At 50.1% G+C, this 25180-nt stretch overlaps 2 protein-coding genes across 2 annotated transcripts; one reads left to right on the top strand and one right to left on the bottom strand.

The window, feature by feature from the left end:
• Positions 1-3606: 3606 nt before the first annotated feature.
• LOC128780083 (epididymal sperm-binding protein 1-like) lies at positions 3607-13247 on the top strand. Its single transcript, XM_053917778.1, has 5 exons — positions 3607-4112; positions 7813-7959; positions 9982-9986; positions 10844-11003; positions 13090-13247. The coding sequence occupies exons 1-5, from the start codon at positions 3986-3988 to the stop codon at positions 13245-13247; spliced, it is 597 nt and encodes a 198-aa protein (XP_053773753.1). The 5' UTR covers positions 3607-3985.
• Positions 13248-16443: 3196 nt separating this feature from the next.
• LOC128780082 (calcium-binding protein 5) lies at positions 16444-24802 on the bottom strand. Its single transcript, XM_053917777.2, has 6 exons — positions 24584-24802; positions 22932-22962; positions 22271-22414; positions 21228-21337; positions 18942-19089; positions 16444-16989 (listed from the first exon to the last, which is right to left on the bottom strand). Exons 1-6 carry the CDS (start codon positions 24644-24646, stop codon positions 16964-16966), a joined length of 522 nt encoding a protein of 173 aa, XP_053773752.1. The 5' UTR covers positions 24647-24802; the 3' UTR covers positions 16444-16963.
• Positions 24803-25180: the final 378 nt, after the last annotated feature.

Genomic DNA, 25180 nt, shown 5'->3' on the forward strand with positions numbered 1-25180 from the left:
ACCTGGCCAGGGTGATAACTATAGTCTTTTAAGAATTGGTGAGTACACTTATGGAGATTGGTTCTGAGTACTGTAAGAGTGAAGAAGGGTGTTAAACCAGACTGGACCAAGCCTCAATGGGTGGGGGGCAGGGAGGGAAGCTAGGAAGAGAGGAAACTCACTCGGGGCAGGGCAAAGGGCAGGAGCAAAACCCCAAAGGCAGGAGAGTGGGGAGTAAGGTCAAGGAAATGTTAACCAGGGATTGAGAACCAAGAGGGCAGCAGGGCCCCGATTATGGAGGATTTTGACCCAGTTAAGAAGATGAGGCCATCTGCTGGATTACTTTGCAGATGGCTAATAGTGCCTATTACATGTTGATGTTTACGAACAAGTCCCAAGGATAACCTTCATTCTCGGCACAGGGGGCATCTGCCTGCCTGCCCTCCCCTCCCCCCCAGCATCCCGCAGACTCAGTGATGCCCATGGCTGAGGAACATCATCGGTGGTGGTGACGATGACAATGGTGATGACGATGACAGGGATAGTTTGCATTTGTTGAGCAGCCACGCTCCAGGTGCTCTGCCGGGCACTTTCCAAATCGTAACTGGTTTAATCCTGGTAGCGCCAAGACCAAACAGGTCCGAGATCTAGAGGAGACCCAGAGGCGGAAAGGGCAGCATTACTTAAGGAACCCTAGAGTATCCCCCATTGGCGAGGCACAAAGATGGAGCTCCGCCTCTCCCACTCACTCCCCAAACCTCCCATATCCCCGTCATGGTCTTTGCCAGGTTGTCAGGGTAAGAATCTGATCCAGGACAAGAGGGGACTCCTAGGCTGAAGACAGAGGCTGTGCCCTGCCCACCTGTATGAGTGAGGGGCCAGCTGTTGTAACAAGCAGCTCACGGCAGTCAGTGGCTGGACCAAATGGAGTTCGGGTTGGACTCAGTGAACACTCAGTGTGGGTGTGTGGTGGGACGCCTCTTTTCTTGTGATTCGGAGACACGGGATCCTTCTGTACTGTGGCCCCACCATCCCCGAGGGCCGCAGCATTCTCGGCAGCGTCCTCTTTATTAGAATGTTTCAGCCTTGGCATCTGGGGCTGGTGACTGTGTTCTGGAGGGCTGTCCCATGCCTGGGAAGATGTTTAGCAACATCCCTGTCTCAGTAGATACCAGCAGCCCAGCTGCCATCCCTCCCTCCCAGCTATCACAGGCCAAAGTGTCCCCAAACCTTGTCTGGTGGCCCCTGGGGAGGAGCATGACCGCCCTTTCTTCTCCATCGGAGCCAGCTGGCAGACAGAGGAAGATGGGAGCGTGGAGCACGGCTTGGAGTGTTTATTTCTTACCATTTCTGCCCATATTCTATGAGTTATAATTTAGTCACGTGGTCCCACGGAACCATGAAGAAGCTGAAGAGTAGATCCGAGCTATGAGCCCAGAAAGAAAAGGACGCTGGGTTGATAAGCACATGGAAGCGTTGCCTCGCCATCTTTGTAACGTGAGCAAACACCTGGGCACACACAGACACACGGACAGATGTGTGCACACCCACATACGCAACCTATCACAGCGTCTTACTCATGGTAACTCGTCCTTATATAGGGAGAGAAAGGGGGAGATGCCTAAACAAAGGCCAGCGGGAAGCCGTGATCCTGAACCAGTGGACGAAAAGTCCAAGTTCTCATCCTAGTTCTGGTTAAAAAAAAAAAAAGAAGGCGATGGTCTTGACCAGTGTGGCGCAGTTGGTTGGGCGCCGTTCCCACAGGGCAAAAGGCCATGGGTTCAATTTCCAGTCAGGACACATGCTTGGGTTGTGGGTTCGGTCCCCAGTGTGAGAGGCAACCAATCGATGTTTCTCTCCCTCTTTCTCCCTCCCTTTCCCTTTCTCTAAAAGTAAATAAATAGGCGTTAACTTTAAATGATTCTTTATCTCATGGGGGTCTTCATTTCCTTCTCCATGAAATCAAGACTTTGGGCTAGAACAGCATTTTTTTTTAAATTTTACTTTTTAATTACAGTTGACACTCAGTTTTATTTTATATTAGTTCCAGGTGTACAGCATGGTGGTTAGACAGTTAGAGAATTTATGATCCCTCCGATAATTCAAGTACCCGCCTGGCCCCATACATAATTATTACAGTATTACTGACCACGTCCCTGTGCCGAATTCTACATCCCCGTGACTATTTGTAATGCCAGCTTGTACTTCTGACTCCCTTTGCCTTTTTCACCCCGATACCCTATCCCCCACCCATCTGGCAACAACCAGTTTTAGACAAGCACTTCTCAACATGCGTTTCAGGGACCATTAGTCTCTAGTGCTATTGGGTAGAAAAAGAAAGAGAGGGAAGGAGAAAGGAAGGAAGGAAGGAAGGAAGGAAGGAAGGAAGGAAGGAAGGAAGGGAAAAGGGAGGGAGGGAGGGAAAGAAAGAGAGAGAGTAGAAGGGGGCGGGAGAGAGAGGGGGGGGGAGAGAGAGAGAAGGAGCAAGCCCTGGCTGGTGTGGCTCAGTGAATTGAGTGCCGGTCTGTGAACCAAAAGATGGCCTGTTGGATTCCTGGTCAGGGCACATGCCTGGGTTGTGGGCCAGATCCCCAGTAGGGGGCGTGCGAGAAGCAACTGATGGATGTATCTCTTGCACACTGATGTTTCTCTCCCTTTCTTTCTCCCTCCCCCTGCCTCTCTAAAAAGTAAATAAATAAGACCTTAAAAAATAAATAAATAAATAAATAAAAGACAACCCAGTATACTCTGTGCCTCCCTTGCAAACCCACTACCCATTTGCATATTGACCCTTCCCATGAGCCCTTCAGGAAAGAAACCTGCTTATTTCCCACGGTGTTTCCCAAACTTATTTTATTCCGTCAGTTACTTTGTAAGCACCTACTGTGAGCAAGTGACTGTTTTAGGTTCTGAGGATACATTGTGTAAAAGACAAAGTTCCCATCTTCCTACAGAAACATAGAAAGGTCAAAGGTTGTGCTCCCCAAATATTTGCCACCTCTGCACACCGCCAGCACCCTTACTTACTCAACACTTGTGTTAAAGGCGCTCACTCTCTTTTTTAAATTTAGTGTTTTATTTTTCAATTCCAGTTGATATTCAACATTATTTTATATTAGTTCCAGGTGTACAGCATGGTGATGAGACAGCTCTGCAATTTGCAAAATGATCCCCCCGATAATGTTAGTGCCCGCCCCTGTAAATGAGCTCATTTTCTTCACTTTAATACATTTATTCTAAAAGAAGAGTTTTTAACCTCAGCCCTGTAATTCACTAGTGCTTGCCATAAATAGGAAGTGCAAATAAAAACAAATACTACAGCCCTGGCTGGTGTAGCTCAGTGGATTAAGCACAGGCTTGAAAAGCAAAGGGTTGCCAGTTCAATTCCCAGTCAGGGCACATGCCTGGGTTGGGGGCTGGGTCCCCAGTAGGGGGTGTGTTCAAGGCAACCACACATTGGTGTTTCCCTCATTCTCCCTCCCTTCACCTCTCTCTAAAAATAAGTAAGTAAAACCTTTTAAAAAACCCAAAATCCTGTGACCAAACTCTACTAGATACTTTTGTCCAAGCCCTGCCCTCCTTTTTGTTAAAAGGGGAGATTAATAAGTATCCAAGGTGTGATGTAGAAAGACCAGCATTACATGGGAGCTTTCTCTTTTGTAGAATCAGAAGGACTGGAAAAGGAAATTGCTTTTCAGTCTGTGTTTCAAAATGATTTAACGTGTGACCTTGTGACCCACCAAATGTATGCCATGCGGCATCGGTGGGGCCCACTCTGAGAAACAGCCTAGCTCGGCTGCCTTCGCTGTTTATGAAGCGCTTCCCTGATACTCTGGCTGCGAACGGGAACCGGGCACGCCCTCATCCGTCTGTAGGAAGCTGGCTGCCAGGACCGCAGGGGCAGCCTTCGGACGACTGCAAGAGCCAAGCCCAGACTCAGCCTTGGCTCCCGCATGGTGACGGGCGCCCTCCTGTTTTGTCCTTCTCTTCTTCAGATGACTAGGCCATGTGCGTCTTTCCCTTCACCTACAAGGGGTCTGTCTACTTCTCTTGCACCAGAAGCAGGAGCTTCTCGCCGTGGTGTGCAACCAGAGCCGTGTACGACGGGCAGTGGAAGTCGTGCTTGGTGGAAGGTGAGTGGAGCCCGCTGTCCCGCTGGCAGGTTTCTGGAAATGAGGGATTTCGAAGGAGACTGTGTGAATGCGCGTAACGGGGTCACGTTTTCGTGGAGAAATTAAAATAACGCATGCGTGCCTAGGAAATGCTCTGGGAAGCCAAACACTGAATGTTAGCAATGGGTACTAATGTTCACAAGACAGTGTATAAAACACTGTCCCCCACCGGTGTGGCTCAGTTAGTTGGAATGTCGTCTCCTACATCAGACAGTTGCGGGTTCGATCCCCAGTCGGGGCGCGTATGGGAGCCAACCAATCGATGTTTCTCTCTCACATCTGATGTTTCTCTTTCTCTCGCTCCTTTCCCCTCTCTGTAAAAGCAATGAGAAAAATGTCCTTGGGTGAGGATTTCTAAAAAACCGTGCTTTCTAAATGGAGGGATGATAAACCCAGTCACCAGAGAGAACCATAGTATTCTCTGTCTCTTTCTTAATTTTCTAAATTAATACGGAAAAGATGAAACAAACTGCCCAAGAAAAGGGAAAGGAGAGGTTCAGTTCACTTTTTCTCGGAGACCAAGACATGTCCGACGGTTACGTGAGTTCTCTTTTTCGTGCACAGGACAAAAGATATTTAGTTTGTTTTAACCGATATCCTATTGTTGGACATTTCAATTGTTCTCCTAGGGCCCAGCTTTTGAATATTTATGATTTACTTCCTCTGGTATCACTGTCCTTGACTTTTGGATCACATACCCCTGTTTTATAATAAATATAACACCCCTTTTACCAGCTTGACATGGATTTTATAAATAACATTACCTATCTATACTCATCGTTTCAGAATAAAATCACATAATTACTCAACTGTAATATAAGACAAATAAAATGAAAGCAATTGATCCTAAAGGAATAAGCGTGCATGACTATAACTAACCTGAAAGACATTAAAAGACATTAAAAGCCAGAGACTTGAGCCTCCAAGCAGAATCTCTTTGATCACAAGAGCTAAAAACGACTACATTAGAAAAGCCCTCATACGTGGAAAAACCAAATCCTAACCCGGAAGCAACACCACCGCTCCAGACTCGAAGACTTCCACTCCAGTTCCAACCATGCAAATCTGGATCCCCTGGTTGCAACTGAATTACAAAACTAGAAATAGGCATTTGCTTTTAATTCTGGGGCGAACGAAGGTCCCCAAACATTCTTAAGACACATGAAAGGGGGCAAAACTCTGCCCAAAGTGGACATGTAGACGCACCCAGGGACTAGAGAGACTTATTTCCACTATAACACCATGGCGAGCAAATTAAGGAAGCCAACCACCTGCCTTTGATTAAGTCCCCCTCAGCCCAGCCACCCGGGGCTCCTGTGTGGATAAAGGCTGGCCTTTGCATCTTCTTTCTCAGCTCTGGTTTCTGAGCCAGCAAGGCTCTTTGGACTGTAACGGACAGCTTTCTCACCACCTCTTAACAGCTTTCACATCTCAGCTGTGCGCCCCAAAGGCGGGGAAGCGGTGGTCCCCGGGCATTCCCAAGCACTGCCTCGTGAGTGCTGCGCGGCGCTGTCTTGCCCATTGGCAGGCTTCCTCAGTGAGGACGAGATGCTCCCACTGCACAGACCAGAGACGCGGGCATCATCCCTGATTCTTCTTTTCCTCCAACCCCACGTCTAATCCGCCAACTAGCCTGTTAGCTCTGCCTTCAAAACAGATGCCGACACCAGCTTCTTCCCATCTCTCCAGTTTCCTAGCCTGTTAGCTCTGCCTTCAAAACAGATGCCGACACCAGCTTCTTCCCATCTCTCCAGTTTCCACCCTTCTCCAAACCACCATCAGCTCTTTGCTTGAAAAATTATTTGCTAACTGATTGCTCCAAATTCCACTCACCTTCCTCTAATCTAGCCCCATCAGCCAAAGACACCTTTTTTAGAATGCTCACGCCCCTCCATGCCTCCATCACACTTAGGAGAATGTCCTTACCCCCAATAGCCAAAGCGATCTTGAGGAAAAAAAAAAAAGCTGGAGGCTTCACACTTCCTGATTTCAAACTATGTTACAAAGCTACAGGAATCAAAACAGGATTGTACTGGCATAAAAACAGACACATAGATCAATGGGCCAGGATAGAGAGCCCAGAAATAAATTTATGCACATATGGTCAATTAATTTATGACAAAGGAGCCAAGAAGATAAAATGGGGAAAGGATAGGCTCCTCAATAATTGGTGTTGGGAAAATGGGACAGCTGCACGTAAAAATAAAAATTAAAAAAAAGAAGAAAAGAAAAGGAAAGTAAGAAACTCGACCCCATATCTTACACCATACACACAAACGAATTCAAAATCATTAAAAACTTGAATGTAAGACCTGAAATCATAAAACTCCCAGAAGAAAACATAGGCGGTAAGCTCCTAGACGCTGGTCTTGGAAATGATGTTTTGGATTTGACACCAAAAGCCAAGGCAACAAAAACAAGGGGGGTTTCATAAACTCGAAAGCTTCCCTAGAGCCAAGGAAACCATCACCAAAATGAAAAGACAATGTATGGAATGGAAGAAAATATTTGCAAATCACATATCTGAAAAGGGGTTATTATTCCAACTATATAAAAAACACATACAACTCAATTAGGGAAAAAGACAGAAAGAAACCCTCCCACCTTGGTTTGCTTTGCATGACCTTGTCCTTCTCCATCCTCATCTCCTACCCCTCAAATCCTTATCTGCTGAGCTCCAGCTGCAGCTGTTGTCATGCTTCTGGAACATTCTGAACTCCTTCCCATCTGTGAACTCCTTGCACTGTTATTCCCTCCACCTGCAAGTCACTCCCCCAGATTTTTGCATGGCTGGGTCTCTTCTCAAATGTCACCTGTTCCTTCCCTCACCCCTGCACCTATGACAGCCCCTCCGTCATTCCCAGATGAGCCAGAAACCCTCACTGTGCGGGAGCAAATCCACCCACGATAAACGTCATGTCAGAAACTCCCTTTGTTGGAGTGCCTCTGTGGCGGGAAGTTCAGTCTGTTTCATGGAAGCTGCAGTAAGGCACCAGCGCCCACGTGGTAACTTCCTATATCTGACTTCACTGACATTTGACGTTGTTCTGCAGTCTCAGATTTTTTCTTATATCAACATCTTGACTTCATCTGTTGATCATAAACCACTAAAAAGCTCTGGTCTCGACTTTATTCCCACTGATCTTTTGGTGATTGTGACAGATTAGTTTTATAAGACACTAGGTTTGTTCAAAGGGGACGCCATGGGTTGAGATTGGGAACTCTATTGGGGAAGGTTTTGGGGTTTCTTTGTTTTCCAGTCCTCACCCCAAGACACCTTTTCACCACCTCTGGAGAGAGAGGAAGGGGGAGGGAAGAAAGAGAGAGAGAGAAAGAAAAACATCGATGACAGAGAGAAGCATCGATTAGTTGCCTCCTGGTCACCCAGGCAGGGATCAAACCCTCAGCCCTTCGGTTTCGAGACAACACACTAGCCAACTGAGCCACAGTGGCCAGGGCTGATTGGAGAAGCTTTGAAAGCACATGGAGTAGGCTTTCTTTACCAAATGCGTGATGAAAGGAATGGATCAAACGCATGTATAAAACCTGATGTGTGGTCCTGTGCTTTGGTGTTTGTTGATTGATGGATTGATTGGTGATTGATTGACTGTCCTGTGAACGACCAGACAGTGAAAGCACTTGTGGGCTGCTTCCCATACAGATTACCCACGATGCGTCTTCCCCTTCATCTACCGAGGAAAGTCCTATCACAGCTGCATCACGGAGGGCAGCTTCTTTGGGAAGCTGTGGTGCTCAGTCACCTCCAGCTTTGATGAGAAGCATCAGTGGAAATACTGTGAAGTCAACGGTAAGGGCCAGGATGGGGCACGTGGTGGACAGGTGGGTGGCAAGCGGTGAACCTCATAGGGGCGTGGTGGCAAGGTGGGGAGCAAAGCACTAGGAGAGATACTTCCAAGGACCAGGGGTCTTCTCAGAGAGCAGGCAGTGACAGCCACAGGGCACAGGAATGTCCTGAGGCCACGTTCTCCCGAGTCCCAACAAGCCAGCTGCCCCGACAACCAAACCCATGGGCGGTAGTCCTGATATTGGTTTTCAAGTATTTCTGTTTCTAGATTGACAATCTAGTCCTCGGACAGTGCCAAACCTTACCTGCATTTCAGCGCAGTTTAACATCTCATCTCCATTCTACGCCTCCTCTTCACTTAATAATGACCTCCATTCGTTCTAGCACCCCCTCCGTATTAGACTGTGGTCCGGGAGCTCTTTACACACGATCCCACTGCATCTTTCCAGGGAAGCTCTGTTATGAGATGCTGTTTTCCCCCTAAGTCAATACACAGCCCCAGTAAAATTAAGTCCTGCCCAAGGTCACACTCCTAGGTGAAGTCAGAGTTAGAATTTGAATTCAAGTCCCTAAGGATCCAAGGCCCACGTTTGCTCACCACGTTCCCTCCATAGAAGCGAAAATGCATGCGAGGTACTCAACTCACGAGCACACTTATTCCTGTGTAAAATGCCAGTTGTGTTCTTCCCTTAGCACACAACACAACCTAATTTTATCCTAGCCCTAGTCACCCACCACTCGTGTCCTTGACGCTAAACCAGCCTTATCCTTAAATCTCACCATAACTCTGTCTTACCTCTGAACTCAATTTTCATCCAAGTCCATTTCCATTCTTAACTCTAAATTCTATCCACACGCTCATCATTTTAGGTATTTTGAAATCCTAAACCAACCAAATGGATTAAGATATCAATTTTATGATAATATCATAACACTGTGTACAGTTCTAAATCCACCTCAAATCTTATTGCAAGTCAACTTGCCCTGGCTGGTGTGGCTCATTGGATTGAGCACTGGCCTGCAAATCAAAGGGTCGTCAGTTTGATTCTCAGTCAGGGTACAGGCCTGCGTTGCGGGCCAGGTCCCTAGTAGGCAGGTGGATAGGCAAGGTGGAACACTCCTACTTCTTCGTCATGTGGTATGTTCGAAACACCGCGACAGGCCTTTTATGAAAATGAACTCTAATCGTTACAAAAACCTTTGAAGTCAGCCTTAGTGTCCTGATTTTGCAGGGAACAAGCTGACTAAGAGAAGAAATGGCTTTCCCAAGGCTGAGGAAGAAGCCAGAGCTAAAATGTACCTTCCCTTCCAGGACCTATTCTTGAGCATCTGTCTGGTGCTTTAGGCAAATCCTAATGTCTCCCCCCATCTAATTTGGGTCTGAGGAGCTTGCATCACATGAAGGATAAACAGAAGTTTAGATATTAAAGGTAGAGTCAACTTATGATAATATATTTTAAAAGATTTTATTTATTTATTTTTAGACAGAGTGGACGGGAGGGAGAAAGAGAGGGAGAGAAACATCTATGTGTGGTTGCCTCCTGCACGCCCCCCACAGGGGACCTGGCCCGAAACCCAGGCGTGTGCCCTGACTGGGAACCAAACCTGCAAGCCTTTGCTTTCGCAGGCCCACGCTCAATCCACTGAGCTATACCAGCCAGGGCCAGAAATCTTGCTCTTAATCACTAGGCGGTTCTGCCTTTAAACCCCAGTCCCCTTAGTCTAATTCAGGCTTTTCCTGGAACCCCACTGAAGCAGCCTGCTAACTAGGCAATGTGGGGTTTATCACACACCAGAGTTAGGGAGGGTGACAATTCACGGGGTCTTAATAGCACCTGAAAGAGAGGTCGGGATGTCAATGAGGTTTGGGGGTCTTTCGATGTGGGGATGTGATGAAAATTGGGTGTGGGTAATAATACAATAGTTTAGAGTCGGTGGTCTTGACATGGTGAAGTTTCTGAGAAGGATTCAAAGTGTCTTGAAGAATAAATAGTCTTTAAAAAAAAATTTTAATCCTCACCCAAGAACATGTTTCTATTGATTTTATAGAGGGAGGAATGGAGAGAGAGACAGAGAGAGAGAGAGAGAGAGAGAGAGAGAGAGAGAGAGAGAAACATTGATCTGAGAGAGAAACATCAATTATTTGCCTTCTGTATATACCCTGACTGGGGATCAAACCTGCAACCCCTTGGGGCACGGGGCAATGCTCCAACCAACTGAGCCACCTGGTCAGGGCTAAAACTTTTTTTTAAAAGATTTCATTTATTTATTTTAGAGAGTGGAAGGGAGGGAGACAGAGAGGGAGAGAAACATCAATGTGTGGTTGCCTCTTGCATGCCCTGGACGGGGGACCTGGCCTGCAACCCAGGCATGTGCCCTGACTAGGAATCGAACCAGCGACCCTTTGATTCGCAGGCCGGCACTCAATCCACTGAGCCACATCAGCCAGGGCCATTTTTTAAAATATATTTTTCAATTACACTTGAAGAGTAAGTCGCCTTTTGATGCAATTTATTGAAAAGTTGAAAGGTCCGATGTTTATGTAAATGGCTTTTTTTTTTTTTGAAAGTTCCTAAGATGAACCATAAAGTTATTTGCAGCTTTTCTCTTCGCGGGCAAGAATTCCCTAGAAGAGTAGAGCGGTGTTGAGGAAGCCCAGGGGAACAGGCTTTAGCCTTGTTACTTAGTAAACTGAGTGCGCGTCAATAGCTGGGGTTCTCGCTCACCTGTAAAGCGGGGATAATAACATCACAGGAGGGTGTTCGCGAGTGTTCAGTGTTACACTTCCTCTCGCGGGACAAAGCGTGGCCCATCGCTGGTGCGTGATGAACGGGAACCCTGGGCACCACCTCTTCGTGCCCGCTCACCTTTGCGCGGTCATTTTCAGAGTGGGGGGGGGAACTCCGTCAGCAAGCCGTGCATCTTCCCCTCCACCTACAGAAATAGCGTGATCTCTGAGTGCCTCGAGGACGAAAACAACAAGCTCTGGTGCCCAACCACGGAGAACACGGACAAGGACGGGAAGTGGAGTCTCTGCGCCGACACCCGTAATCGGGGGGCGGGGACTGAGCGGGTGTGGGCAGACCCCTTCGTTAATTCACTCATCAAACGCCCACTGTGTGGGGCTCTGGGGACACTGTGTGGAATAAGGCAGAGTCCTGCCCTCCGTGGTTTGATGAACAGGTAGCATAAACGATACTATTTCTAAGGTTTAAAAAAAATTTTTTTCTAGCCCTGGCTGGTGTGGCTCAGTGGATTGAGCACCGGCTTGTGAACCAAAGGGTCTGCGGCTCCATTCCCAATCAGGGCACGTGTCTGGGTTGCAGGCCAGGTCCCCAGTAGGGGGTGCCCAAGAGGCAACCAAACATTAATATTTCTCTCCCTCTCTTTCCCCTCCCTTCCTCTCTCTCTATCTAAAAATAAATAAATAAAATTTGAAAAAATCTATTCCTAAGAAAACTAAGAAAACTAGAAGAGTAAGAAAGCCAGCTCTTAGGATGTTAGGAGATACACTTCTAGCCAGTGAAGAAAAGAACGCTGAGCAGAAGCAAGGTTGCTATGTTAGATACAACGTCCATTAATATCTAAAGGGCTACCAAACCTTTGGGGCTGTCTCGTCCACCAGACAGGAATTATCGGCATCACTATTGAACAAAAATCATGCACAGGGTATTAATCTTCTACAAGTTACAGCGTTGGGGCCTCCAATCACCAATCACAGCAGACAGGGGGTCAGACAAAGTCCTGCTTCCTAGAGCAGGCGTCTGCAAACTCCACCCGCCGATGGGCCAGATCCTGACCAACGCTCGTTTTTGTTCAGTCCAAAATCTGAGAATAGTTTTTCCATTTTTTAATATGGTTGGATAAAACAAGAGGAATCCTGTTTCGTGACGGGTGAGAGTGTCATGAAATTTGAAGTTCAAGGTCCATCGATAGAGGATTTTATTAGAACACAGCCACGCCCATTTACTTCGGGGCGGTTGATGGCGAGTGAAAAATCGAGGCAGACACTGCGTGATGGGCAAAGCTGAAAATGCCGGCCGCCCGGCCCTTTCCACAAAGCTTGTTGACGCTGCGCCAGAGAATCGGGTGACTCACAGGGCTTGACCTTGTCAGCAGACAAGGGTCTAGAGTGACATGAAAAGGTCATGTGCCAAACTTTTGGCCCTATTTCAAGTTCTTAATTAAAAAAAAAAAAAATCCCCACCCGAGGATATGTGGTATGTGTACTGATTTTAGAGAGAAAGTGAGAAAGAGACAGACAGACAGACAGAGACAGAGAGACATCAATTGGTGCCTCCTCTCTGTGCCCGAGCGGGGATCAAGCCCACGACCTTGTTGGTGTACAAGACGGTGCTCCAGCCTGCAAATCGACCCGGCCAGGGCAGCCCTTTTCAAGAAACATTTTTCTTACCAGCCTATAATTTGTGCCTAAAGGAAGCTCACCCATTATTAACATGTGCATTTTCTCTGGGAGGCACAGCACCATCCCTTGCACCCGGGAACGCTGGCCAGCACTCCGACTTGGGGCCATTTAAAACAGTGAAATCTGCCCCCCCTTCCCCCCTACCAAAAGCACAAAAATGCAAAAAGGGAAGGACCACGTGGGCCACAACCAGGAGGAACCTGTTCACAATTCGAGGGGGAGACCAGAGGGCAGAGGGCTGCCTCCGGGCTTCAGGGAGGAGCGTGGGTGTGGGGGGCTCAAATTGCCCGCCGCTCTGCTGTCCACAAACGACCTACCATGAGGATCGATTTGGGGGGCCCAAGTAAACTTTAGCGGGGAGGCAAATCCACAATTGGAGATCTGTGAATAAAGAGGACCCACCTGAATTTATCCTCTGAGTGCCTCCACTCTGCTGCTCCCCAGTTCTTCCCCCCAACACCCCCAGAACCCCTTGCGTTTTTCACTCTGCCCTTGGTCCCCAATACCATCCCCCACCCTTCCCCAAGTTCGGAACCCAAATAACTTTTGGAAGGAAGAGAATTCCTCTGACATTTAGGTTCAGGTCAGCATTCCCCACCTCCAACGGGAGTACTGGGGCGGTGCCAGGACACCCGACCACGTTCCCAAAGCTTTGCCCTAGCACAAAGGCCTGGGATAACCACCCTCTCTCCTCTGCTTCTTCCAAGGAATTTCCTCCTTGGTTTCCGGCTCTCCCTGCCACTTCCCATTCAACTATAAAAACAAGAATTATTTTAACTGCACTAGCAAAGGATCCAAGGAGAACCTTTCCTGGTGTGCAACCTCTTACAACTATGAGGAGGACGGCACCTGGGTGTACTGCTGATGCAGAGGTAAGACAGGTGTTCTGCCTGGGTGCCTCCTGCACGCCAGGGCTGGAGCAGGCACCGGCTGGGAGGGCGTGGCTGATGGGAAAGGGAGGCGAGGGAGCACAGCTGGGGCGTTGCTGGGGCGAAGGCCGGGTCTGTTCCTTCCAGCAGGGCTGCTGTTCCCAGCAAGGTGAACTCTGTTTCTCAGAGATAGAGGGTGTTGTGTGGGGGAGGGGGGGCGGTGGAGGAGGAGATTGGGACAACTTCCCAGATTGGAAGTCTGGAAGAAATTGGGAGAGCAGGGGTAGGAGCTCGGAAAATCTTTTCAGACCCAGAAGGGTGTCCTTCCAAGTTTTAAGTCTGAGAGCTTTGAGCTTGGAGTGTGAGATGGGAAGACCACTTTGAAGGGTGATAATGGGAACTTCTCTGGTCCCCAGAGGCCACGGCACCATGCGGTTGGCCCATTATGCCCATGACTGAGCAGCTCACAGAGGAAAAGGTGGGGTTCCCTTGTCCTCATTGTCATTGGGGCCCCACCCAACTTCAGCACATTAAGTTAGCTATCTCCACAGGACCAACTCTGTCCTTCCTTCTTTCTCGCCTTTCCTTCTGGCTTCAGCATTCTGAAGCCCATGGAAATTCTCTCCAGACTTCCTGCAGGAATCAGCTGACCTAATCACTCTGTAATTCTGACATTTATTTTACTTACTTTGTAAAGATTTTATTTATTTATTTTTAGAGGGAGGGGGAGGGAGGGAGAGAGGGAGAGAAACATCAGTGTGTGGTTGTCTCTTGCGCACCCCCTACTGGGGACCTGGCCCACAACCCAGGCATGTGCCCTGACTGGGAGTTGAACCAGCAACCCTTTGATTCATAGGCCAGCATTCAAGCCACTGAGCCACAGCAGCCAGGGCTGAAATTCTGGCATTTACACATAGAGAGAAGCCCTTTCATCAGATGTGTGCACAAAACTCCCCCGGCCCTTCCTTCCAGGGTGGAAAACTCTGGCAGTATTTCCCCTTCTCCCCATAAAGCATGTGGCTTATGGATGACGCCAAAATCAGTGGCCATTCTTCAGTTTTGGCTTGGCTGTGAAAAGGCTCTCCCCTGCGTGGCGGAGAGGCAATGAGATGGGTTTGGAACTCCGGGTGCGATCTGAACAGGGTGGACATTCGAAAACACCCGCAGTGGGCCCCAGTCTGCGTCTGGGACTAAGAGCATTTTTAGGGCCATCCTCCAACTTCCACCCGCCAGAGCAGAACTCTCCTCTTGCAGGTCCCTCTCCCGCCAAACCCTTGTCAACGGAGGGGAGGTGGAGGCACTCACTGCTCATTGGCTGACTGGCTCCCATGAGTCAGGTGACAGGCGGGGGGTGTCTAAACCCTTATTGAGACTCAGGTGCTTGTGACGGAGTCTCGAAAATCAATACAATTGATATCACGCAGACCTACTGCTTCATCGCTGGCTTTTGATTTTCTTTTCAAGGAGACAAGAAACGTCTTCAGAGCAAGACGGACCCGTGGAGGCTGGAACCAGCCTCGTCTCTTTAATGGCCTCTTTCGAGCTTGGATGATTGATCCCCTTTCGAAATACCCTGTCCACAATCTTGCTTAAGCACGTGGTCACTTGTGAAACGCAGAGGGAGCATGGGGCCTAGCCACCAATAAAGGAGCCCCCAATTTACTCGGGCTGCCCTTCCGGCCTCCTGGAATGAGAGAGATGGTGAGGGGTGTGCGTGCGCGGGGACAGAAACGCTGGTGACGGTGACGGCGTTGGGGAGACTCCCGGTGGGCAGATCAGACTGGCAGCCCCGGGGCCCTGGGAAGGAAGTACAGCCTTCTACAACCACGCGGGGCTCCTCCCCCAAATCTCGTGGTACCTCACCACCCCACTTTGTCTTCCTCATAGTATCTTCCTGATCTGGGCTGCTCCCTCTCTCCTTTTTAAAGATTTTATTTATTTATTTAGAGAGGGGGAGGGAGGAGGAAGAGAGGGAGCGAAATATCAATGTGTGTGCAGAGCTAGCAGCTCCTAGGACGCGGTTGAAGGAACGAAGGGTGGACGGAGGGGAAAGGGAAGGGGAAAGGGAATGCTGGTAGGAAGCTTGACATGAAATGGACTCGGGATGGTGACGGTGACAATAAGGAGAGGCCACAGTAAGGGGCCAGGATGTACATTGGTCTGATCCCATCTTCTTTAAACTGAAGCTTTGAGTCTGTGGAACGCAGCCGTTGAACCCGATGAGCCACCCTATACATCTACCTCAGGGGTTTCAAAAGTGAGAAAACCTTGGAGGAAGGCATGAACTGAACTCTTGATTTGGGGGACCTTGGCATTGCTGAGGTGGCCTGCTCCCAGGTAGAGGTGAGGAGGAAGGTGGCCTCCAGTTGTGCAGCGCAGTCATTGGGGATGGAGTCGACTCCCAGGGACCAGGAGGAATCTCTCCCCATCCCCTCCTCTGCCCCGCCCCATGGCCCAGGCAGACAGCGTGAGGGCAGGGGGCTTCCAGCAAGGGCTTCGGGGAACCTGGCTGAGCCCAGGATTTGCATGCTCCCATCCCCTCTCTCTCTCTCTCTCTCTCTCTCTCTCCCTCTCTGCACAATGACATTTTGCAGGGGATTAATTCCCTGGGGATCAGCTTGTCCTAAACCTTGATAATCCCGATTTGTGGTTTAATTCAGTGGCCTGAGTATCTTACACGGGGAGAAGGAGGTAGGAAGCCAGAGGGGAAAGAGCAGACTGAGCCTCCAGGAAATCAAGGAGGAGCGGGGTGAGCTCCCTCTCATGCCTGTTGAATGAACCGTTTCCAAGCACAGTCTCACCCAGTACCCTGTGGCTCACCCCCTGGCTGGTGCACCTCCCTGCTGCCCAGAGAAGGAAACAGAGGGAGGTGTTTGAGGCAGATGGAGTAGGAAGGGGGGAGGTAGAACTATGTTTGGCTTTAAAAAAAAAAATCCTCACCCGAGGATATGTTTATTGATTTTAGAGAGAGAGGACAGGGGAGAGAGAGAGTGAAACATCGATGGGTGCCTCCTCGTGTGCGCCCTGACCAGGGATGGAACCCACAGTTTAGGTAGGTGCCCGGACTGGGATTGAACCTGCAACACTTTGGTGTAGGGGACGACGCTCCAGCCAACCGGCCCACCTGGCCAGGGCTGTGATGAACTTTTTTTTTTTTTAAGATTTCTTTCTTTATTTATTTTTAGACAGAGGAGAAGGGAGGGAGAAAGAGAGGGAGAGAAACATTGATGCGTGGTTGCCTCTTGTGCGCCCCCTACTGGGGACCTGGTCTGCAACCCAGGCATGTGCCCTGACTGGGAATGAACCAGTGAGCCTTTGGTTCTCAGGCCTGCGCTCCTTCCACTGAGCCAAACCAGCCAGGGCTGATGAACTTTTTGAATCTAACAGAATAGACTATTTTAATGCAAGAGGAAGCTGGGGAAGAGATGGACTGGTCATAGGGACTTACGATTACATGAACTCAAAAGATGCTGTGAGTCTTCGGGATTTTTGCAACAGCAACTGGACCCCAGTCCCATTCCCATTTCCATATGTAGATTCTTCCTCCTTAATCTAGTTCTAGAGATGTAATGCCCTTCCCCCGCCCCAATCCTGGCAAAGCTCTGTCAGCCTAACCTCTCCAGTCCCCACACCCCTCCCCCCTTTTAGGGGTTCAGTCCTCCACAAACGCTTGATCCACCAGGTGGGGAGAGACTGGGGTTTCCGAACCTCCTCAGCGAGACATCATCTTCACAAACTCTGTGAAGAAAAGCCCCTGGTGAGGTGTCTGTTCGTAACAGCAGCGACCTTACCTTTTTGTGTCTCTCCTACGTGTCGGGAAGGGCGGGTGATCCTTGGGAAATTACTCGGCTTCTCGGTGCCTTGATTTCTTCATCGATACAATGAGAAGCCACCTCATATGGTTTGTGAGATGGTTAAACAATATAATGCTTATAAGTCACAGTAAGTGCTCAGTAAATAATAATGACAAGTGCCTCATTTCACCATTGCAACCCATCCTAGAGGGGTAGGCACCACGTCGCAGATGAGCAAGCCAAGGCCAGTGAGGCTGACCAATGAGGTCGAGTGGGGGATGAATGGCGAGCCCCGGAATGAACGCAGGTTGTTCTGACTTTGCTGGGACCCCGCGTCCCCTGAACTTACTGGTCCCGCCCAGCTCTTGAGGTCGGTCTGTCCTTCCCCTGCCCGTGGTGGGCCTGAGGCTCTGTCTCCGCTACGGTCTATGTCCTGCCTCTTCCAGAGCTTCACTGATGCCCACGGCACCGCCGAGCCTGGCCAGACCCAGCAGCACCCACAACGCTGGCTACGTCGCAGCGATGCAACAAATGTGGACTAAGCATTGGGAGTTCTCGAGCAGAGACGGTTCAGGGAAGACCCCTCACGTCCCACCTCCCAGGATTTCACAGCCTAGGAGGCAGACACAGCCGACACACCCAGGCCTGCAGCGGTAGCTTCCTTGGGGGGAGGAAGAGGAAGATCTGTACGACCCCAGCGCTGGGACTAATACACCCAGCTAAGGACGAAGGGGCGCTTCTCAGCAGAGGGCTCACTGGCATCAATTCCCGAGGGATGGATAAGGTCCCGATGGCCTGGGAAGGGTGTGGTGTGTGGAAGGGACACACCGGGTAGAAGGGGACAGAAGCTGGGGAGAGCAGAGCACGTGCCCAGGGTGCACCAGAATGTGGGAGTTCACAGGGTGGTCACAGAAGATACGGTGAAGGGACGGGGTCGGGTCTCTGATGTACTTGAACCTCAGACTAAGAATCTGGACTTGGGTCTTCAGGCAGCCGTCAGATGCTACGATTTTTGGACCAGAGAGTGTCTTAAGGAGAACTTGATGTGCCCACCTTGTCTCCCACAAAAACGGCCTCCGCCCCCACCCACCTGGGTCTCCAGGCTTTTTCATTCCTCCAGTCACTCAATCCAGTTACTCTGGGCTGGGGACTGGGGACATGGTGAAAGACTGAGTCGGTGGCCCAGGAGGAAACAGGCTATAAACTAACATAAGCCATCGTGACGCCGTGGGTCAGGATTACTGCAGAGGCCTGCACGGGGGTTATGGGGTCACCGAGCCCGGTCTGCGAGGTGGGGACGCCTTCCAGGAGCACAGCTAAGAGTTAGCCAGCAGAAAGAGAAAAGGGTGCTCCAGACAGAATGGCGACAGGAGTGAGGACAAGGAGAGGTGGCATATGATTCCTTTCAACTTCTTCCAGAACTTCCGGAGAAAGGTATCGTCATTACCCCATTTTGCAGATGTGAAAACCAACAGTTACAGTGAACAAGCCATAGGTCAAGGCCACGGAGTTAGTAAGAGACTGAATTTGAACCCCGTGAATCTGACCCCAGAGTCTCAGCTACTAACCAGTATGATCTTCTGATGGGACATTTTGTTCCAATGACAAAGGTGCCTAGTGAACACAAAGGGACCAGGGGAGGTGGACGTGAGTCCTGCCCCAGCACGCACAGGATTGTGGTCCTGGACACGGTGTTCCCAGCAGCAGCCAGGGGCAGGAACAAGGCAGGGAGAGACCCTGAGGTCTTTGAAATGACGTGGGCAGAAAGGGCTGCAATAAAAACCCTTCCCAACCCTGCTGCCCTCCCGCCCCCCTCCCAACCTAAAACTGGAGGACAGGTGAGAAGGGACAGCCGACTTGGAAAGTCACACGGGGTGTTGGAGTGGAAAGCGTCACCTTCAAAGTTGACAGTGCCGTCCCCATTCACATCGGCTTCCTGGACAACCTCGGCGATCTCCCGGGCGGTCAGCCGCTCCCCCAGAAGTCTTTGCATGGCCTGCCGCAGCTCTCCCAGGGTGATCTCCCCGTCGCCGTTGGTGTCAAACTGAACAGGGGCAGAAGGGGGATGATGCGGTTGACCCTCGAATGACTCGGAGGCAAGGGGCGTCAACCCCCTGTGCAGTCAAAAATTAACCTATAACTTTTGACAACCCCCCCCAAACTCAACGATGAACTGCCTACTGCTGACCAGAAGCCTCACTGATAACATACACCAGTCCATTAACACGCATTTTCCATGTTGCGTGTGTTTTGCACTGTGTTCTTACCACGGAGCAGACCAGAGGGAAGAAAGTGGGTATGCAGAAAATCACAAGGTTCATCTGTGAGGTTTTCAAATTGTCACAAATCACCAAAAACTTTTCCAATATGTTTATTGAAGAAAAGTCGCATATAAGTGGACTCGTGCTGTTCAAACTCATGTTGTCCAAGGGTCAACTGTATTAGCAATAATGAATAATAATAATAACAATAATAATAATAATAATACGCCCTGGCCAGGCGGCTCGGTCAGTTGGAGCACCATCCCATACACGAGAGGACTGCAGGTTCCAGCCCCAGCTGGGGCACGGGTGGGAGGCAACCAATCGATGTTTCCCTCTCTCCCTCCCTGCTTTTCTTTATAAAGTCAATAAACATATCTCTGGATGAGTGTTTTAAAAAACAATTTTTTTAAGTTAAAAGGAACAAACGAAATTAATTTTAATCATTGATTTTATTTAACCCCATATTTCAAAAATATTACCACTTCAGCATGCAATCAGTTGTAAAATTATGAGTGAGTTGTGTTACCTTCTCTTCCCACAGACTGGGTTTCTCAGGCTCAGCGCACTTCCACACCGAGGGCGTACGCAGTGCAGTACGTACTTAACGTGCTTAGTCACCCAACTCGGCCCACAGGGCCTCCTGAGCTAAGGAGACTGAGCTGCCTCTGGAGTGTGCTGGGCGCTTATAGCCTTTCTCAGTTCAGACACCAAATGTTGTCAGAAACACCTAGTCTGTGCGTAGGCTTCACAAAATTTGTACTCAGAAGGGAGACGCGCACACCCAAGTTGTTCTCCGCAAATGTTTGCCAGTAATTGCATCGAGTATTCTTTTAAAATTGAAACAAATTGAATGTATAGTCAACTGAATCTACATGGGAATTAAATAAATGACAAGTGAAATTAATCAAAAGTAGATAAAATTAAAATTTCAGGTCCTCAGTCATACTCGTCATATTTCAAAGGCTCGATTGCCACAGTGAAGTGGCCGGCGGCTACCGGCTAGGACGGAGCGTTTCCATGACCACAGGAAGTTCGGTGGGATGCTGCCGCTCCAGGCCTTTCTGTGGAACTGGGAGAGCCGATCCCACAGCCAGTAGGTGGAGATCTCCTGGTTTCAGACCCATGTTTCCCTGGCTCCAAGGTCTTTCTTTCCAAACTCTGTCCTATTCTTTCTTTTTGTCTCACAGAGTTGGAAGCTCTCTGAGTGAGCAAAGCATTTTATCAGGGGATAGAAGTGAACCTCAGCAAGTCTCCCATCCCGCACTGCCTGGATCTCACTTTTTTTTAAGATTTCATTTATTTCGTTTTAGAGAGAGGGGAAGGGAGGGAGAAAGAGAGGGAGAAAAGCATCAGTGTGCGGTTGCCTATTGCATGCCCCCAGCTGAGGGGCCTGGCCCGCAACCCAGGCATGTGTCCTGACTGGGAATTGAACCGACGACCCTTTGGTTCACAGGCTGGCAATCAATCCACTGAGCCACACCAGCCAGGGCTGGATCTCATTTTTAAAGCATGTCTTCAACAAGTGTGTTAAACCACATGATCTTTGAGTTCCCACCTGGGATCTCACGTTTGGATTCCGTCTTCTTATTACAGGCTGGAAGGTGTGTGGCCCTAATGTGTTCTGGAGACTGCAGAATCTTGGGTGAGATCTGTAATCTCTGTGAGCCTCAGTTTCTTCATGTATGAGGGTCAGGTCAGTGAACACTAACCCCTACCCTCACTTGTGAGGGTCACATTGGATAAAATAGGGGGAGGACCCCGTCCATTGCAAGAGCTTGGCATAGGTTCTTTTCCTTTCCTACGAATGCCACCAGAGTGAGGAAATAAAGCTGGTTTGGGTGGGTGCTGCCCATGACTAATCAGGGACCTCTGGGTCTCCGTCAGCCCCCACCAGCATTGTGAAACTCTCTCAACTCACTTCCTTAAAGGCCTCGCGCATCTCCTGGACGCCGATCATCCCCGCCGTTTCCGCAAGCAGTTTGGGGGCCATCAGCTCCACAAAGTCGTCAAAGTCCACACGGCCCCCCACTGAGGAGGGGGAAGGAGGTCTAGTGAGATTCTGTAGGTCCCTACCCTCCATTCCCTCACTCTGCCCATCACGTCTGCTCAAGACATAGCTCTTCTCCAGGCTCTGCCTTCTGGGGCTTTCCCTCTCGGCCACCTCAAGCCCTCTCGTCTCCCGAATCTGAACGGGAGCGAGCACACGGGCGGCAGTACCTAACTGTCCGAGTAACCTGGAATCAATCCCGTCATTGGCTCACACCTACGCTCCCTCACTGTAGGTCTATAGAAGGAAGGGTATGAACTAAATGAGCACCAGCGTCTCTTCCAGATACGAATCCTACCCCGTCCTTGCATTCAGCCTTGTTCCCTCAGTAACAGGCCCAGAAGCAAACCCAATACAAATGTTATCCCAAATTTCATCTCAAAATCAGCTCTGGTTGCCGCTAAGAAGACCCATCCTCTGCAACATGACTCACCAACGTTACCCCCAAGGCCAAGTTTGTTTCCTGCATCAACAGCAGGTCTTGTGGTCCTGGTGAGTCTGAGCGGTGATGTTACGACCAACCTTTAACACGCATTTACTGGAGGCTAAGCCTTGACCTGCGTGAGCGCCTTTATCCCTTCCTTCCCACAATCCCCTTCAGTAAGGAGTGATATCGTTTTCACTCGACAGATGGGGAAGTTGAGACTCGAGAGTGGGTGTTAACGCCACTTTTTCAAAATGACCACAATTAGCAAATAATAGACCTGGGACTTGAACCCAATCTACCTCTGAGTCACCGTTTCAACCTCTTCAAATGCTGCCTCCCTACGTATATGCTGATCCGTTTCCTTCCAGACCTCTAGTCCCTCTCACCCTCCTCCCTGTCTCCACCTCTACTCTCAGCCTGTGTATCCTCACCAATTATACTCTTCGCCTTCCCCTGCCCCAGTGCTTCCTCCCACTCCCCGGCTCACGGTTCATGCGGATTTGCTGGCCCAGTTCAGCCAGCTCCATCTCTGTGGGCATGTAGCCCATTGTCCTCATGAGATTTCCCAGATCCTTACAAGAGATGAACCCATCTCGGTCCTTGTCGAACTCAAGAAACGCCTCCCGAAGCTCTGAAAGTTAGGAGAGAGCTATGGAGGAACTTGAAACCGTCAATGGGGAAGAGTGGCATCCCTTGAAACCACCGGTGAGGCACAGACTAGAGATTACTCACAGGAGAACACATTTTTTAAAATCAAAATTTCAATAAGGAATGATGTACGAAATGTGTTAGAAGACAAATGATTCCTGAGGCCTCCAAACAACAGCATTGAAGTCCTTCAAAGTGTTGGGTGAAAATAAGTTATGGGAAATGCCCAAACCATCGACAGAAAAACCAATAATCTTGGATTCATCTTAAAACTAACGTGTCCCTCCTGGGTCTCTGAGACACTCGGGGGTGGGCATGCCTTCTAAAGACTGGGAAGTGCCTACACCGCCATGAGAAAGAGTTCCGCAAAATCACGGTTGAGCGAAAAGAGAGCGATGTGAAATTTTCAGGTCAGGGGACTCACACTGAGATGCACAAAGGGGCAGAGACAGCGAGCGGGTGGGTGGTGATGTGGGGGCATTTGGGGAGGAGAGTGTTACCTTCGATCTCATCTTGTCCCAGCGGTCGTTCCTGGCGGGGAATGCGCGGGAGATGGAATTTGGAGAGGGGTCAGGGGTCCAACGTGCAGTTAGTTCTCCAAACATGTCCCCACGTTCTCCCACCCTTTCCTCTTCCTCCTCCAATCCTTGCTCCCCCGTACGCCTCTCACTTCCTCTCTCCCATCCCTGAGCCTTGATCCCTCTCCTCTGCCATCCAATCCACCCCCTCCTGCTGCAGAGGAAGAAAGTGAACCTCACAATCCCAGCGACAGGTTCAGAGCGCTGACCGAGCCGGGCAGCTTCCATAATCTTTCTGTTTAAACCTCAGCACCGCTCTGTGATGTCAATCCGAACACCATTCCCGTCTCATTTAAGAGGAAGCTGAGGAGCAGGAAGGCTAAGGAACCTGCCCAAGGTCACACAGCTCACAGTGCATGCAGCAAGCCAGCTGCAGCGGGTGCTGTGATTTGAACTCAGGGCCCCTGACTCCCAGGTCAGAATTCTCTCCACCACGGACGGAGCCCATGGAGTCTTTCTCCCAAGAGCTGGCGTCGCCCTTGTGTGGGGGCCAGTGTCAGCCGCATCCGGAGGGGTGGTTGGGGCCACACGACCAATTCCTAAAAGCTTTAAGAAGTTGCAATCATTTTTGCTGCCACCCACTCGTGGCATACCTGAAGGGACAGGCTTGGCTATGAGGCCCCACACCTGGGGAATTCCACCAACCTCCGGCCTCTTTCACCCGTTTCCCTTTACCCTTGGAGCCCTTCCCTAGCCTCTTTTCTTATTATCCCCGTCCCCCTATAGCTCCTCCCTCTATTGCTATAATTATTATTATTTAAAGATTGTAGTTATTTATTTTTAGAGAGGGGAAGGAAGGGAGAAAGAAGGGGAAAGAAACATCAGTATATGGAAACATCAATGTGTGGTTGCCTGGGGCGCCCTCTACTGGGGACCTGGCCTGAAACCCAGGCATGTGCCCTCATTGGGAATCCAACCCATGAACCTTTAGTTTACAGGCCTGTGCTCAATCTAAGCCGCACCAGCCAGGGCTAATTATTATTATTTGATTTAAAGACGGACAAAGATGCCCATTGCAACCAAACAGATCTGGCTCTGCCACTGACTAATCACATACGCTTAAAGCAAGCGACTGCATGGCTCACAGCCTCCGTGTCCTCATCTGTAACATGGGAATGACAGTGTTCCCGACTCGCGAGCAGTTCTGAGGGTTAAATGACATCAGAGCCCTTTGCCCAGGGCTGGGCGCACAGCAATGACTTCGTAAGTGGCAGCCATCATCGTCATCATCCCATCATCATCATCACCATCACCATCGTCACCACCGCCAGTACGGGTGGCTGTCCATGTAGAAAACTGATGACGGTCGCCCGTACTGATATCACCCCAGTTCCTCCTTCATTTTTTCACCCCCTTCACCTCCCTCCTTTAGCGCCTGACTCCCAATTTCACCCTCACCCGTTTGGCGGAGCCGCCAAGTCCCCACCGCGCTCCCCAGATTCTCCTGCCTTCCTAACTTACGCTCCCCCAGCCTGTTCCCCTCGTTCCCTGCGCCCATCCCGCCCCTTCTCTTCCTCACGGGTCCAGCTCCCCTGGCCCTGCCCGCCACCCGTCCCCAGTGTCCCCCACCTCACCCGCTGTTTCTCAGCGATGCCTTTCCGCAGAAAGATGCAGGCGGGGCCCATGGGGAACTGCATAGAGGGGCCGGGCAGCACGCACTGATCTCTAGATGGGTCCCCTCCTTCTCAGCCCCCTCGGTGGCTCAGCCTCCTTATCTCCTTCTCTTACCACTTTTCTGCCAACCCTTCCTGCCTCTCCTGGCCTCTCCCTCGGTCCCTGTGTCCCAGAGCTGTGACAGCTGGGCGGGAAATCTCTCCTCGGGACGGGAGGGACGGGGAGGGGTCACAGGGGTTCCTGCCTCCCCATCTGGCTTGAGCGAGCCGGGAGGGGCAGCCGGTGTCAGGCTCTGACGTTTTATTAGCAGCATGGAATTGGAAAGAGTTTAAAGAGTGGGGATTAGAGCGGAGGGCGTCCGTTCCTTCACTCGGCGCTCCAGCAAGGGTGACGAGGGCTCACTCGAGACCCGGCCTCTGCTGGCCTCTGCGGGCCTCTGCGGGCCTCTGCGCGCGCGGACACCGCGAGGACGTCCCACGGCAGTGACTTCGCAGAGCTTGCTGCGCGCCCTGCCCTGTGCAAAGGGCTCTGCGTTCCTGATGCCATTTAATCCTCAG

The sequence above is a fragment of the Desmodus rotundus genome, unplaced genomic scaffold, assembly GCF_022682495.2.
Source record: "Desmodus rotundus isolate HL8 unplaced genomic scaffold, HLdesRot8A.1 manual_scaffold_249, whole genome shotgun sequence".
In the NCBI taxonomy this organism is placed as follows: Eukaryota; Metazoa; Chordata; class Mammalia; order Chiroptera; family Phyllostomidae; genus Desmodus; species Desmodus rotundus.

What these genes read in the sequence shown, in the direction of transcription:
- LOC128780082 (XM_053917777.2), bottom strand. Translation starts at nt 24,646, where the DNA reads ATGCAGTTCCCCATGGGCCCCGCCTGCATCTTTCTGCGGAAAGGCATC. An exon ending in TGCGCGAGGCCTTTAAGGAA is followed by an intron (nt 19,090 to 21,227) that starts GTGAGTTGAGAG and finishes GCCCCTGTTCAG; the next exon opens with TTTGACACCAACGGCGACGG. An exon ending in CGGCACTGTCAACTTTGAAG is followed by an intron (nt 16,990 to 18,941) that starts GTGACGCTTTCC and finishes TTTTCTTCACAG; the next exon opens with AGTTTGTGAAGATGATGTCT.
- LOC128780083 (XM_053917778.1), top strand. Translation starts at nt 3,986, where the DNA reads ATGTGCGTCTTTCCCTTCACCTACAAGGGGTCTGTCTACTTCTCTTGC. An exon ending in GAAGTCGTGCTTGGTGGAAG is followed by an intron (nt 4,113 to 7,812) that starts GTGAGTGGAGCC and finishes CTTCCCATACAG; the next exon opens with ATTACCCACGATGCGTCTTC. An exon ending in GAGTCTCTGCGCCGACACCC is followed by an intron (nt 11,004 to 13,089) that starts GTAATCGGGGGG and finishes GCTTCTTCCAAG; the next exon opens with GAATTTCCTCCTTGGTTTCC.